The sequence below is a fragment of the Corythoichthys intestinalis genome, chromosome 13 (genome assembly GCF_030265065.1).
Source record: "Corythoichthys intestinalis isolate RoL2023-P3 chromosome 13, ASM3026506v1, whole genome shotgun sequence".
In the NCBI taxonomy this organism is placed as follows: domain Eukaryota; kingdom Metazoa; phylum Chordata; class Actinopteri; order Syngnathiformes; family Syngnathidae; genus Corythoichthys; species Corythoichthys intestinalis.
The window spans coordinates 21,713,277-21,728,421 of NC_080407.1; the positions used below are offsets into that span (position 1 = coordinate 21,713,277).

General features: G+C 38.4%; 1 protein-coding gene across 2 annotated transcripts in view; it reads right to left on the reverse strand.

Annotated features, from left to right (window-relative positions):
* Positions 1-14,721, reverse strand: part of LOC130928067 (zinc finger protein OZF-like) — a 29,876-nt gene extending 15,155 nt beyond the window's left edge. The window contains exons 1-2 of one of the 2 annotated variants that reach the window (XM_057854286.1): positions 14,470-14,721; positions 1,921-2,031 (exon numbers count right to left, since the gene is read on the reverse strand). In XM_057854286.1, coding sequence (XP_057710269.1) covers positions 1,921-2,031; positions 14,470-14,479 — 121 coding nt within the window. In that variant the 5' untranslated portion in view covers positions 14,480-14,721. Of the gene's footprint in view, positions 1-1,920; positions 2,032-14,113 lie in introns of both variants that reach the window. The other variant, XM_057854285.1, reaches the window with a different exon arrangement.
* Positions 14,722-15,145: the final 424 nt, after the last annotated feature.

Consider the following 15,145-nt stretch of genomic DNA (forward strand, 5'->3'; position numbering starts at 1 on the left):
AACGCACAGGCATCAAGGAAAGTAATTTTACTCAGATTACTGATTTAGAAAAATGAACGCGTTAGATTGTTCTTTACTGAAAGAAAGTATTCAGATTAGTTACGCATTACGATACCGCGTTATTGACAACACTGCTTTTATATTACCGTTAAATACACAAGCTTGACGCTACCTTAACGGGAGCTATTTTTTCACCGGACGCTCCGGCAGTGTTCAACGCAAGCTGCAACGAACGGCAGTAACTTTGTCATACCACAAAATATGAAAACGAAAACCATTACTCACTAAATTCAATATGCTGGCAAATGCATTCATCTGAAAACAATTGGGAGTGATACTTTACCTCCTCCAGCGAATGTGAATTTGTGCTTAGTACAAGATCATCTGTCGCAATTAGTGATCTTTGATGCTCTTTTTTTTTTTCCTCCCCGCATACAAACTTGTTTCTCTCTCAGCGGCTGTGATTAACCTCAATGAAGTTGCTGTCCTAGCTAAGCCTTGCCTATCATTCGTCTTTGTAAGTTTTTAGTAACTTTGTGTATTGAATTTGAAAGGAAAATGTGTGTTTTGTTTTTGACGAACTTTTTCATGAAGCTAAACTGTTGAAGCTACTCACATGTGGAAAAATACGAGTGTACAACGTTTTAAATGTATTCATTTGGTATATTTCAGTTACCACGATTTGAGAGATCAATAAATTGAAGAATTTACGCCTTGCGTTTGGAGTGCTTGTTTTTGGGTTTGCTGGAATAGCGTCACTGACACACGCAGCATCAAACAGGGGAAGGGGTAAGCGCTGCCGCGCCAAGCTAATTCTGGCTGCATTTTCGACACATGAAAAATAACGAATACGTACTACTGTATGACGGAAAATTTTAGTGGTTTTGTAACCGCGACGTTTTCATAGCATGGTAATCCGTGAAGGTAACTGGCACATGCCTACAAACGACCCCCCCCCCCTTAAAAATTTTTCTCCTCGGATCTACACGATTCACGTAGGTCATCCTTTTTGACTTCAAAACGGCGAATTTCGCCGAAAGGTGAGAGATTTTAATGCCTGAGCGGACCCAAAGTCAGTGGAAAGACATGATTGACAGACTCTAGTGGCAAGGAGTAACATTACGATTAATAACACTAATCAGGAATATGGCTCTTACAAGAGCCTTCCTGAGAAGTCTACTGCTTTAAGATGGCGGCTGTTTACCAACGCCGGCGAGTCTCATTTCGCATCTAGTTCTCTATAAATGTGCCAACGCTGCCAAGTATGTCATTTTGCATCTAGTTCTACATACATGTGATATCTACTGTAGCATTATGTGGGCGTAGTTTGTAGCAACTGGGCGTTGTTTGCAGCGGCTGTCGGCGGTTGTTTATCTAGCAGCTTGAGTTGTGCTGGATGTTTACTCTCGGTCCATTCCTTATTGAATCCCGAAACTCGCGCTGACTGTGTTTTAGTTCCACTTTACTTAGCATATTTAAGTAATCGGAATATGGATGTTTGTAAATCGTTCAGCGGCTGAATTGCGAATATTCTAAGAACCGGAAATTTCAAACACCTTTGTCACACTTCTATTAGTATATGTTCCACTTGATTTGGTGTTGTTGGGGTGACCAGATGTTGTTACGCACTTGTTTGCGCTATTCAGTGTGACTGTTCTATACTTCAAATTGCACGTAATATATCTACCTCATGTAATTACTTCAAACAAAGCAAATTTGTTTTCATAGAAAGAATTCTTTCTATCTGCAAACAATAGTCATGTCGATGCCGTGGCGCAAACCTTACGTCGGTTCACGAGTCCATTGCACAGCTACAGGATGCAAATCCACTATATTCAACTAAAAGACCTTTTTTGTACTTATGAGAAGGTACCATATTTGATTTCTGCCTCATCTAAAGAAAAAAATGCTTGGAATGACCTTGAATGTGAACGGACTCTTCCTCCTTGATGTATGGCGATTCTTCCTCCTCCCCCTTGATGCATGCAGACTCCTGGTGCTCAAGACGATGGGATTGGCTGACATATAGATCTGCAAGACCACAATCAAATCTTATTTTTTCATTTGCAAACTTGAGTCCTCAGAATTGTTTTCTGTTAGAGAAAATATCCTCCTTGCCCGTTTGTTTATTCATGTTTTGTTGTCATCCAATCCAACACAAATAAATTCAAAGTGCTTGACACCACATGACACACAATCAGGAAGACATCAACAAAAACAGTCACATAAAATCCATTAAAAAGGAATAAAAGCATAAAAGAGCCCAAGCCATATATTGCGTATGTGAGTTGGGCAGCAAATGAATGGCTTTTATGATCTGAAATGAATGCCTAAAACACTGCAAAACTACAGATTCGACACTGTTTCCATTTTGAATGTAATCCATGGAGAGTGAAAATAAATCTGAACAGGGTTCTCAACTCTAACCCATTGACGGCATGAAAATATAATTGAAGACCAAAACATGTCGCAACAATTTGTGATGAAGAAAAGAACTCATTTTATTTCAATGTAAACAGAGAGGTGCTGGTGTTTTTCTCCTCTAATGTGACTTTGTATGGCGGTCCAGATGAGCAAAAATTAAATAGATTATTAAATGTGTCATTATAATGCTTCTATTTCAATATTAATTTTTTAAATTTCAATATTTATGTATTTATTTCAATTATTATTTATATATTTCACATTTTATTTATTTCCATTTTATTTATTTCAGCATCTATTCGTTCCAACATATATATTTTTATCTATTTCATTCTTGCTCCCCCTGTACTGCATGAAATCATTTTATCTTTTATTTCATCTTCACCACATGGCAGCGATTGCTGAAGTTCTGCACGAGCTCTCTCGGGATTCATTAGATTTAGCAGAACACGTTGACGCAGAATATTTGGACCTTGAGCATGTGGCTTACAAAACAGGAATTTAGTTTATTACTGCGATCAGGCCAGCCTCCGCAATGTTACCCATGTTGGGAAAGAAGGAGAAATAGCTTGACTCGATCAACTCAAACTTCGTCCATCGAGTTTGATGAGCCAATGACAGATAAAATTCTTTCATGCAGTTACAAGGGGAACGAGAGTGCAAGAATGAAATAAATATTGAAATAAATGAAAAAATATTGAATACAAATTGAAATAAATGTTAAAACACATGACTAATCCAACTAGTGATTTGTGTATGTCGCCCTCTCGTGGTTGGCCAGGGGTGTTTTCACGCCTATACCAGCCCAGCGTCAGTCAATGAAGGGTGTGGCGCACTACCTCACCGTAATAAAAGCCGCCACGTCTTGCAAATAAGATGTTTTTTTCTGTATTTAAAAGATACATTCTAATTAATCAATTTTAATTTGTATAATTTAACATGACATCTGAATATACTTAGCTCATTATTTACGCACTATTTGCCAGAAGTTGTCTGAAATAGCACATCAAATACGAATTGTTCCCTTACACTCTTTATTTTGAAAATCATATCAGTTCTTCTTTGGCAAGCTTGTGCCTGATGACGTCATTGCAGAGTTGGAAATTGGCAGTGGCGCCACCAGGGGGTGGCCAGGGGTGGCCACGGCCACCCTTATAAATTGGTTGGCCACCGCACTGGCCACCCCGCTTGCCAGTACATCGTTAGATGGTTGTAGCATCAGTTATGCATTTCATCCCAAATGAATGCATTTATTTTGTTTTGTTAAATGTAGGGCTGTCAAATTTATCGCGTTAACTGGCGGTAATTAATTTTTTTAAATTAATCACATGAAAATATCGCAATTAACGCGTTCGCGGTACGACTTATTCACGCATTGCCGCAAACAGCCTACAATGGCGGCGTTTTGCTTATATACAGAGATAAGAGGCAGAGTCAAGTGAGTGGAGTACATAAAAGCATTCATTTGGGCCGTGCTTTTAATTGTCATCTCTCCCACTGCAACTGTAAATATTGTGGGAAACGACGTGGAGAAGAACGACAGTTGATCTTTTTCTTAACACCCTGTAGTGTACCCAACGCAGAGAAGATATAGCATTTGCAGCCACCACACACAGTCATGGTTGCACCACTTCCCATCATGCATTTGGACAGAACAGTTAAGTCGCTACAGTATCATTTACTGAAAGCTCAACAAATACACTAGATGGCAATATTTAGTCAAAATATACAAACTCACATTTACCCTTTAAGAATTACAAGTCTTTCTATCCGTGGACCCCTTTCACAGAAAGAATGTTAATAATATTAATGCCATCTTGTGGATTTATTGTTGTAATAAACAAATACAGTACTTATGTACAGTATGTTGAATGTATATATGCGTCTAGTGTCTTATCTTTCCATTCCAACAATAATTTACAGGAAAATATGGCATATTTTAGAGATGGTTTGAATTGCGATTTATTACGACAAATTCATTTTTAAGCTGTGATTAACTCGATTAAAAATTTTAATCGTTTGACAGCCCAAGTAAAATGTACACCTTATGCCTAATATATACATAACACAATAAAACAGAATTGTTGCAGAACTCAAAATGTTGACTGGTCAGTTATGGACTATGCACATTAAATTATTAGTAGCATCAAATATTACACAATACTCCAAAGTATGTCAGTAGCCGTGTCCTTAAGTCTTTCTGATAGTTTTCCCCTGACCTCTTTACTGCAATAATATAATGACAACCTGAAATTATGACTTTTAGTTTTGGTGTGCCACCCCAAGATTTTAAGTGGCCCCATCTGGCCACGCCTATGAAAATTTTCTGGAGGCGCCACTGGAACTTGGGAGAAAGATCCACAGAAAGGTATTTCAAGTTAATGAATGTAATTCTGTTCGAAGCCTGTGAAAACGACCTGAATATTGACATTCAAGTAACAATAAAGTTCTTCCATCTTCTATCTGGAAAGATAAAAGTTGTCAATGTACGAGGGTCTGTTAACAGAAGGACTATTATTGTTGTGGTGATACAGTACGACACAGTATTCGGGCTAAATTGAAAAAATAAATACATTTAAAAAACTAAGAGATTAAAATCGTACTATTGCTGCTAGGAAAAAAGTTGTGTTATTATGTAAGGGTAATGTAGCTGTAAACCGCTACGCACTTTGCATACATTCTAAACCAGTTGTTCCCAATCTTTTTTGCACCATGGACTGGTGTGAAGTGGGTCTTTTTTTTCCCCACAGACCGGATACAGTAATTATAAAGTCACACGACAGGGTTAAAAACTAACGTTAAGTGCAGGGAAAATATAACTTACTACACACTGAATCAACCTTTTTTATTTATTTATTTTTTTTTAACAGTGGTCTCTCATAAAACTTGACGGCAAATACCATAGGTCATAGGCATAATCAATTCCTCTCCAATCGTGAAAGGTTTCTTGGCTTTAGCATTATGATTCGCTACGAGGTATGATGCTCTCAGTGTATTCGCTTTTGTTGATTGGAGGCCCTCACTAATTGTTTCTGTCCTTCGTGCTCGTGCTTTTTTGTTTAAAAATTCTAAAGGCTTATCCATTTTTTAGGGTGCTTCGTCTCTATGTGCCGAAGCAGCTTTGAAGGCTTCATTGCCTTTTTTGCTAACTTTTGGCCACACATTATACAGAGTGGACTTCTCGTCAGGTGCCCTTTTCCCCGTAAAAAGCTGTCCATAGACGTCAGTATTTTTAAATGGTAAATGGTGTTATACTTGTATAGCGCCTTCCACCTTTCAGGGCCCTCTAAGCGCTTTACACCATCTCGCCATCCACCTACTTTTGAAACACGAAACGTGGGGTTCAGTATCTTGCTCAAGGACACTTAGACGAGTTCATCAGGGTGGAGAATCCCACAACCTCTGGGTTGGGGGACAACTACTCTACCACTGAGCCACGCCACCCCCTTTTAGTCATCGTCGCTAGCATGTGGGCTTATCATTTCCAGTAACAAATATGATGCGCCTACGTTATACGACTTTAAAGACAACGGCGCATAGATATTAGGGATGTCCCGATCCAGGTTTTTGCACTTCCGATTCGATACCGATATTGTTTTGCACTTCCGATCCGATACCAATATTGGCTGATACCGGCCTATCTGAGCATGTGTTAAAGTTTAAAGTTATTTAGCCTCCTTACTTAGTTGTCACTCAAGTTGAAAAAGGTTTTAGTACTCTTGATAACAACTAGCCAGCTGAATTAGGTGAGTTTGAATAACACACAATGGTTGGTAACAAGAAACTGACCTGTTTATTCAGTGACAAACACAAAACATTATAAATAACAAACAGAAATGGCATAGTCAGTCAGTAAAACGTGCAAATAATATTGTAAACTGTCTTAAAAAAGCAAAACACAAACAACCTCAGTGGAAAATCCCACAACCCCCCCAAGCTATTAGATGCTTTTAATGTTTCATGCATTAGTTACAAAAATTGTATAAAAAACCTCTCAGGTTTAAATAAACGACTATTTCAGTATCAAGTTAACATTTTAAAACAGTAGATAAAATAAAGTCCCCATTCTGTATCAGCAGCTTTAAACTATATTCAATTCATTTAATTTTGCGAATCAACTGTTAAAGTTGTTAAAATTGCTCCCGTTATTCCAAAATTTCCCTTCTGTCTACTTTCGACATGTGAAAGTTTTAAAACTGTTTTGAAGATAGATTCAAGTCAAGATTTTGCTGATTTAGGAGTATTTTAGATCAAAAGTTAATTAGGTTCGCGTGGAAGTTTCACAACAGCCTATTAGGGAAGTCTCCTGCTTTAAGATGGCGGCTGTTTACTAACGCAACTAGTTTTCAATAGTTCAAAGTTGCATCTAGTTCTATATACATATGATATCTATTATCTCCAATAAAACGATTTTGACGTAGTTTGTAGCGGCTGTCAGCAGCAGTCAGGTATTCTTGTGTTTTTTATCCTGCGGCATGAGTTGAGCTAAAGCCGTGAGTTGAGCATTGGCATTACCCGGGTCTATGACAAGCATGATGTTTACTCTCGGGACGCAATCTCGTTTCTCATTGCGTCCCGAAGACCGCGCTGTGTATTAGTTCCGCTTTACTTGACATATTTCAATAAATGGAATGTTGGATGTTTGTGAATCGTTCTCGAATCTTCCACGGCCGAATCGCTCAAGGATGTAATGACGGCTGGGCATGTTGTACCGTAGTTCTCAGTGTTGGATGGTGCGTCTTTGCTCACGAGAGATAAAGGCTCGTCATCCAGAATGAATTCTTCGGCAATGACTCTTGTTATTCCCTGGGCTTTGGGACTGTCGAGAGCCAGTTTGTCACGCATCGCAAAAGTTTCTGCCAGTGTTAGTTGCGTAGGACCTTTCTTTTTGTCTTCGGTTTTCTTAACATACTTCTTATATTGTTTGTGGTGGTATTTCGCTAAATGCTTGATTAGATTGGTTGTATTAAAACTTCTTACAGCTTTACCACCACGCTTGACTTTATTGTGGCATATGTTGCACTCTGCGTATTCGTCTTTGTCGTCCTTTAAGGTGAAATGATCCCACACAGATGACATTTTTACCGATAAAGTCTCCCAGTAAATTGGGAGACGGTAATGTAAATGTAGTGTGTTGAAGGTGTGCTGTAAAATGCGGACTCGATTTTAGGGAAACCGTTATTCTCGTAGTAAAAGTTCGACTATTTTCCTTGTACTATTATTACAAGAAACATAACCTTAAGTTTGATATATTAGACAACATGTCTACTAAGATTGTGAATCTTATGGAATGCATTACAATTGAACTACTTCTTTCAAAAGGTAAAAATATAATCATAAATTGTATCTATCGCGCGCCCGACTCCAATGTTGAACTTTTTACTGAATGTGGAGGAAAACTTCTGTGGAAAACAAATAATAAGCATGTCTTTGTTTGTGGAGACTTGAACATTGATCTGTTAAATCCTAACAAGAGTTTACATATTGAGGATTTTACTAGCACTATGTACACATTAGGGCTGCATCCATTGATAACACAGCCGACTAGAATTACGACGCATAGTGCTACCCTATTAGACAATATCTTTACTAATGTCATGCTAAATGAGAGCCAAAGTGGTATCTTAATTACTGATATTACCGACCACTTACCAATTTTCACTAATTATACTCTGCACTCAAGTAACACAAATCAAACTCCGGCAATCTATGGGAGACTTAGATCAAAGCAAAATATCGCAGGATTAAAAAAGGACTTGTTAAGTCAAAGCTAGGACTGTGTCTATCATACAAGTGATGTAAATGAAGAGTATGGCTGTTTCATAAAAAAACTAGAACAACTATATAATAAACACTGTCCAATGAAGGCAATTCACAGACAACGCAATTCTCAAAATAAACCTTGGATGACCAAGTCCCTTGTAAATGCTTGCAGAAAAAAAGAATACTTTATACAAAATTTTCATTACCCAAAAGACAAAACAGGCAGAGGTTAGCTACAAAAAATATTGAAATAAATTAAACTATTTTGAGATCTTGTAAAAAACCGTACTATGCAAAATTATTAGAAGATAACAGAGACTACACTTGCAGATTATGGAAAATCATGAATGAAATTATCAAAAACAAAAAGTCTGTACAAACGTATCCAAATCATTTTTACGCTAATGACTTGAAGATAACTAAGGCAGATGACATTGCAAATAATTTTAATGAATTTTTGGTACAATCGCTCCTAAATTAGCGGAGAACATACCACATGTGCAATACAATAACAAACAGGAAAGGGCCCTGCACTCGTTATTTTTGCACCCTGTGAAGAACACTGAGATAAGGCATCTGGTCAGGACATTGGGAAACAAAGCCTCAACATATGTGCAAGGCTTGGATATGAGCAGGGGCGGACTGGGACTAAAAAGCAGCCCTGGACTTTGACTCAGCCCAGCCCACAAGAATTGCTATACGAAGGGAAACACCGACCCCCTAGGGGGTTCGGGGGCATGCCCCCCCGGGGATTTAAAAAAAAATTTTTTTTTTTTTTACACATTTTATTGTAAAATGCATCAATTTCGTGCACTTTGAGAAAAAATGAAGAAAATGTGTCTAGACTGTGACTGTCTGACTTGAGGCGCTCAAAGTACTGCAAGGCTGAACTGGAGTTTGATTCATTTTCTGTACTAGCTCTATGATCAACCTGAATAAACAAATGAAAGAATTTATTTTTCAAAGCAAGTTTTATGTATCCAATTGATTATAATATATCTCTATATAGCTCTGTCTATAAAATGACTTCATTGTTTATGCCATAATTCAGTGGTCTCCAAACTATTACACATAGGGCCGCAGCGGGCGAGGGATTTCATTCCAACAAAACAAGACAACACGTATCCACCAATCTGGTGTCTTACAAGTGTAATCAGTTGATTGCAGTCAGGTGCTGCTTGTTTTAGCAGAAACTTCTTTGGTTAAACTGTCGGTACTCGATCGGTTGAAACAAAAACCAGGCCCCACAGCGTCCCTTGAGGACCGGTTTAGAGACCCCTGTTGTGTTGATTTAAATGTGATTTTTATGGTCTTCATGTGATGTAAAGCACTTTGAATTGCCTTGTGTTGAATTGTGCTATATAAATAAATTTGCCTTGCCATAATTAATCTTGCCATACAAATAATAAATTTCAATGAAAATACAATAAACATTTCAAGACAAATCCTGTATACATAACCTTCATTGGAAAGTATTAACCTTAAAACAAAACGATATATAAAAGATTAATATATATAACATCAATTTAACTACCTAAACTTTAAAGTTTATTAATATTTTGTTATATTTCTTCTGAATTAATATTGCTGCTGCGTGTGCATACGTTGTTTTACAGCTAAAATATTTTTCTTAGGAGAGTGCTAGTAGGACTAGCATACTGTAACTTGACACGATTGCAAACGGGTACATGGGCTAGCTGGCACTAACCCTTTAATTGTCATTTATTTCATTTAAAATGTAGCTACCTGGTGGATAACTGCCAGTATACCGAGCAAGTAACCCTCTTCATCACTACTTACTTTCCCTGCGTTTGTCTGGGGAAGTTCCATATCGTTACCCCCCTCCCTCTTCTTTTCTCTCTCCCTGCACCGGTTGCACGTCAGAGCGGCTGCCGCTCCCACACTCAGCATCGCCGGGGGCTGGGCTGTTGACTTGTTACCCGACGTGGCCGTTGCAGCTTGCGAAAATATTTGTCAATTTATGACATTTTAATGCTTCGCTCTCCAGTTTCTTTAATTTTTTCTCCCTAACCTTCTCAGCGCCACCCTTCTCTTTTCTTTTTTTGCCACCACCATTCGTATTGACGCATGTTGCTATTTTGCTTCCACAAGGATCCAATGAAGGCTACTCTGTGCTTTCTTCGTTCTTCTATCAGATTGGCAGTGCCAGGCGCATTGCTGCCACCTGTCGGATTGGATGCGAACTGTAGTTAATCAGAGGATAGGGGGGATAAAAACAGTGATGTATAATGAATGGCGGCCGCCGGCCGTCCAGGGCACCGGCCGTTCTGTGATCCTCCAGAACCCACAGATTACCAGTCCGCCCCTGGATATGAGGCTTATAAAACTTATAATAGATGACATTCTTCAGCCATTAACATATATTTTTAATCTTTGTTTTGAAACTGGAACATTTCCGAATGATATGAAAATAGCGAAAGTCGTCCCCGTATATAAAGGAGGGGACGCACATGTATTTAACAACCATAGGCCTATCTCCATTCTGCCACAATTATCCAAGATCCTCCAAAAACTTTTTAATAACAGGCTTGACAAGTTCATATCAAAGCATAGCTTACTAAATTATAGCCAGTATGGTTTTAGAAAAGACCATTCAACTGCACAAGCGCTGACGGAGTCAATGGAATTTATTACAGATGCGATTGATCAAGGACAGAATTCTGTTGGAATTTTCTTGGATTTGAAAAAAGCATTTGACACAGTAGATCATAATATATTATTTGATAAATTAGAGTGACTGGGAATTAGAGGAATAGCTCTAGACTGGATACGTAGTTATCTATCTAAAAGGCACCAATATATGACAATTAGTGGGAAAAGGTCAGAAAAACTTGAAGTTACATGTGGAGTACCTCAAGGCTCTGTCTTGGGACCAAAATTGTTTCTACTATATATAAATGATATACACAAGGTATCCAGCATACTAAAAATTGTGCTTTTTGCAGACGACACCAATATCTTTTTCTCAGGTAATGACTAGAGCTGGGAATCTTTGGGCACCTAACGATTCGATTACGATTACGATTCAGATGGTCCGATTCGATTCTAAAACGATTATTGATGCACCCCCTACTTTTTTTTTATTTTTTATATTTTGTACATTTGTTCCAAAATTGTTCAAAAATACTCTCAGGCTAAACCAAACTACTATTTCAGTATCAAGTTAACATATAGCAGTAAACAAATATACAAAAATAACAGTAAATAAAAAACTCCAGTCCCCATTCTGTATCAGCAGCTTTAAACTACATTCAATTAATTTAATGTTGTGAATCAACCGTTAAAGTTGTTAAAATTGCTCCCGTTAATCCATAATTTCCCTTTTGTCAACTTTCGACATGTGAAAGTTTTAAAACTATTTTAAAGATAGATTCAAGTCAATATTTTACCGATTTAGGAGTATTTTAGATAAAAAGTTAATTAGGTTTGCTTGGAAGGTTCGCTACAACAGCCTTGCAGAGAAGTGTACTGCTTTAAGATGGCGGCCGTTTACTACGTCTGCATCTAGCTTTTTGTAGATGTGCTGCAAACGCTACATTATGTGGATGACGTACTTTTGTAGCAGCTTCAGGTTTGTTGTTGTGTTTTTTTATCTCGTGGCATGAATTGAGCTAGAGCCCTGAGTTGAGCATTGGCATTACCCGAGGGGCCGGGTAATGAGAAGCATGATGTTTAGCTACTCTCGCTCCGTTGCTCATTGACCGCACGGCGCGCTGAGTGTGTTGTACTTCCGCTTTACTTGGCATATTTCAATAATCGGAATTTGGATGTTTATGAATCGTTCTCGAATCTTCCACGGCCGAATCGCGAATAATCTAAGAATCGGAAATTTTGCACACCTCTAGTAATGACCTAAACAGAATGACCCAACAAGTGAATGAGGAATTTGGCAAGCTACAAGAATGGTTCAATGCCAATAAACTGTCACTAAACCTTAGTAAAACTAAATATATGCTATTTGGCAAAAAAGGTCTGAAAGAATATCTAGACATTCCAAACAAACCAGGTGGCTATTGAACGTGTTAGAGAACACAAGGTATTAAGGTATAATACTTGATGATTCATTAACATGGAATGCACATATAAGACAACTGAAAAATAAATTAGCTAGGAGCGTCTCCATTCTTTACAGAGCTCAAAATCTACTAGATCACAGGGCCCTCCAAATAATTTATAGTGCACGGTTTTTGCCGTATTTGACTTACTGCGCCGAGATTTGGGAAAACACCTAAAAATCTCGATTACACCCTCTGTTGGTCATCCAAAAAAAAAGCAATACGGATTATTCATAAGGCAAAATACACAGCACATACACGAGTTATTCATCAAATCCAAGTCATTGAAGCTGTATGATTTAATAAATTTCAAAACGGGACAGATGATGTACAAAGCCTCAACTAATAGCCTTCCGTATGACTTGCAAAGTCGTTTCCAGGCTAGGGAATCGAAATACGATTTGAGGGGAGAAAATGTGTTTAAACTTAACTACGCTAGAACAACACTAAAATCATTTTCGGTTCCTTACTCTGGTGTAAAACTTTGGAACAAACTAGATTCTGCAGTGACCAGCTCAGGGTCATTGGCTGTTTTTAAGAGGAGGTATAAACAAACCATATTAAATAATTATGTTGCTGACACAAGCGAACTCGGACATAATAAGAACTGTACAAATGTTAAATAATGTCTGGTTTGTACAAATGTTAAATAATGTCTGGGTGGCAACTCAAAGCTGGAAGCAAAACCCAGTGTACCCAAAACAATGGAAGACAAACCCAGTGTACCCAAAACAATGGAAGACAAAAAAAAACAAAAAAAAAACAACAACAAAAAAAAACAATGGGAACTCAAAGCCAATGCAAACAGAACTCACAACGTCATATCATCTGTTGGCTGTAAATGCACAGACAACTGACTTCAAATTCTTCAAACTTGTAACGACATGGGACTGGTCGACTGGCCACTGTCCTGCCAGAACCTGGACAACGCGCCTGCCTGGAAAACATTTTAACGTCTGGATATTGTGGAGGATAGACGGGGTAGATGGCGGCCGCTGTGTCTGACCACACTCGAAGAGGAACGATATCGAGGATGTTTCCTTTTGGTGCGCTGCTGGCAGCTTCTGATTGTGCCAGGTGGGACAGTGATCGCTGGGACGGTCCTTCTGAAGGACCAAGTGACGCCAGTCCCCCAGGCCATGAGTCCACAACCGAAATGGCGATGCAACCTACTACGAAGCTGCGCAACCTTGAGATGAATGTGCGTCGGGAGTCAGCAAGGAACGAAAACTGCGACGAGGATTAAGTCAACAAAAGGAGTGTGGCGGACATGGCCTACCATCGGTCCTCACCTATTCCCTATCTTCTGGATCGAATCAACTGAATAAACCAAGTACTAAATTATGAACTAGTCGACTGGATCTAATCAACATAACGAGCACATCGATCGACTATGAACTATTGGGAAAATGAACAATCAGAGGGTATGGTTATTATTAAAAAAAAAAAAAAAAAAAAAAACTTGTGATCATTACGAAATCTGAATGTCAAAAATTTGATATTTTCTGTGTCCTTTATGGTATACTGGGGACGGGTTTCAATAAGCTTCGGCTTCTCCCGTCAGCCCTTTTCTTTTCGGGTTGAATTAATTATAAACACATATAAATGCTATATGTTTCCTGAAGGGAAAAAAATAAGTAAATAAAAGGTTGATTTCGCGTATGGAGAGCTACATTTTCCCTGCACTTAATGTTCGTTTTCAGCCGCATCGTGTTTATTTTATATGTACTGTCCTTTTCTGCCACACATTGCCGGTCCAGGAAAATAAGGCCCACATCACACTGGTCCGTAGCGCAAAAAGCTTAGGGAACACTTGTGTACAGTATACGTATCATCGAAAGTGAACCAACCTTCGAGTCTGCAAAGAACAACCTTTGCGTGCATCATTTTGCACATAGTCGAGTCTTGGTGACGTGGGGGCTCCTCTTTTACTCCACATTGTTCCTCCTGGAACTTTTCTGCAGCCGGTGTAGTTCTCCCGAACATATTCCCCACTTGATTTCTGAACGCCTTGCAGTTTTGTTAGCGGTTAGCCAACTAGGCTAGGCTAAAGTAGGCGACAAAACTAAAACGAGTGCCCGGACTTGAAGACTGATGTTTGAGTCGGTAATGTGGCTAATGCTGGACACGTCGTCGAGACTTCGATTTAGTTAAGCTCCTGAAATAGAGGAAAAACAATACGTGCACATAGAAAACAACCGCTCACCGCAGTCCATCTTGGCCAGTCTTTTTCATTTCCGACAAGGATTGCATGATGGGAAAGAGTCTCTCTCCAGCCCAATCACACTGTAAATACCAAAAACAGCCCAAATTATAACTTCCCTTTCAAAATAAAAATATTTCTGTTATACAACTTAATCTATATTTTGTCATGATAAGGAAAAAAAACAACAGTGGGATCGTAGCGTTATCATTTCTCCTATGAGGATCATGGGAGGTGTAGTTCTTCACAGGAATCATTCAGTGCGTTCAGCACCGCCCTGTGGCGGTATTATTTTTATCTCACTAATATTTAACGGTCTAGATCATGTTGAGGTGGGTGCAGTTTAACGTTGCATTCGTATGAATAATTGACGGAGAATAATAATAATAATAATAATACATTTTATTTATAACGCACTTTACATTTGAAAAACAAATCTCAAAGTGCACGTTGGCAAAAAAGAAAATAATAAATAAAATGAAAAAGACTAAGAATAAAACAGTAAAAGCAAAACAGACACAAGCACAGATAAAATCAAATACCAATCAGATAAAAGTAAGACAGTCAAATAAAATTAGCTAGGATAAGCTTTTTTTAAAAGGTGAGTTTTTAGTCCTTTTTTAAATGCATCCACCGTCTGCGGGGTTCTGAATAAGTTGTCTTTCAGCCAAAACTCGGC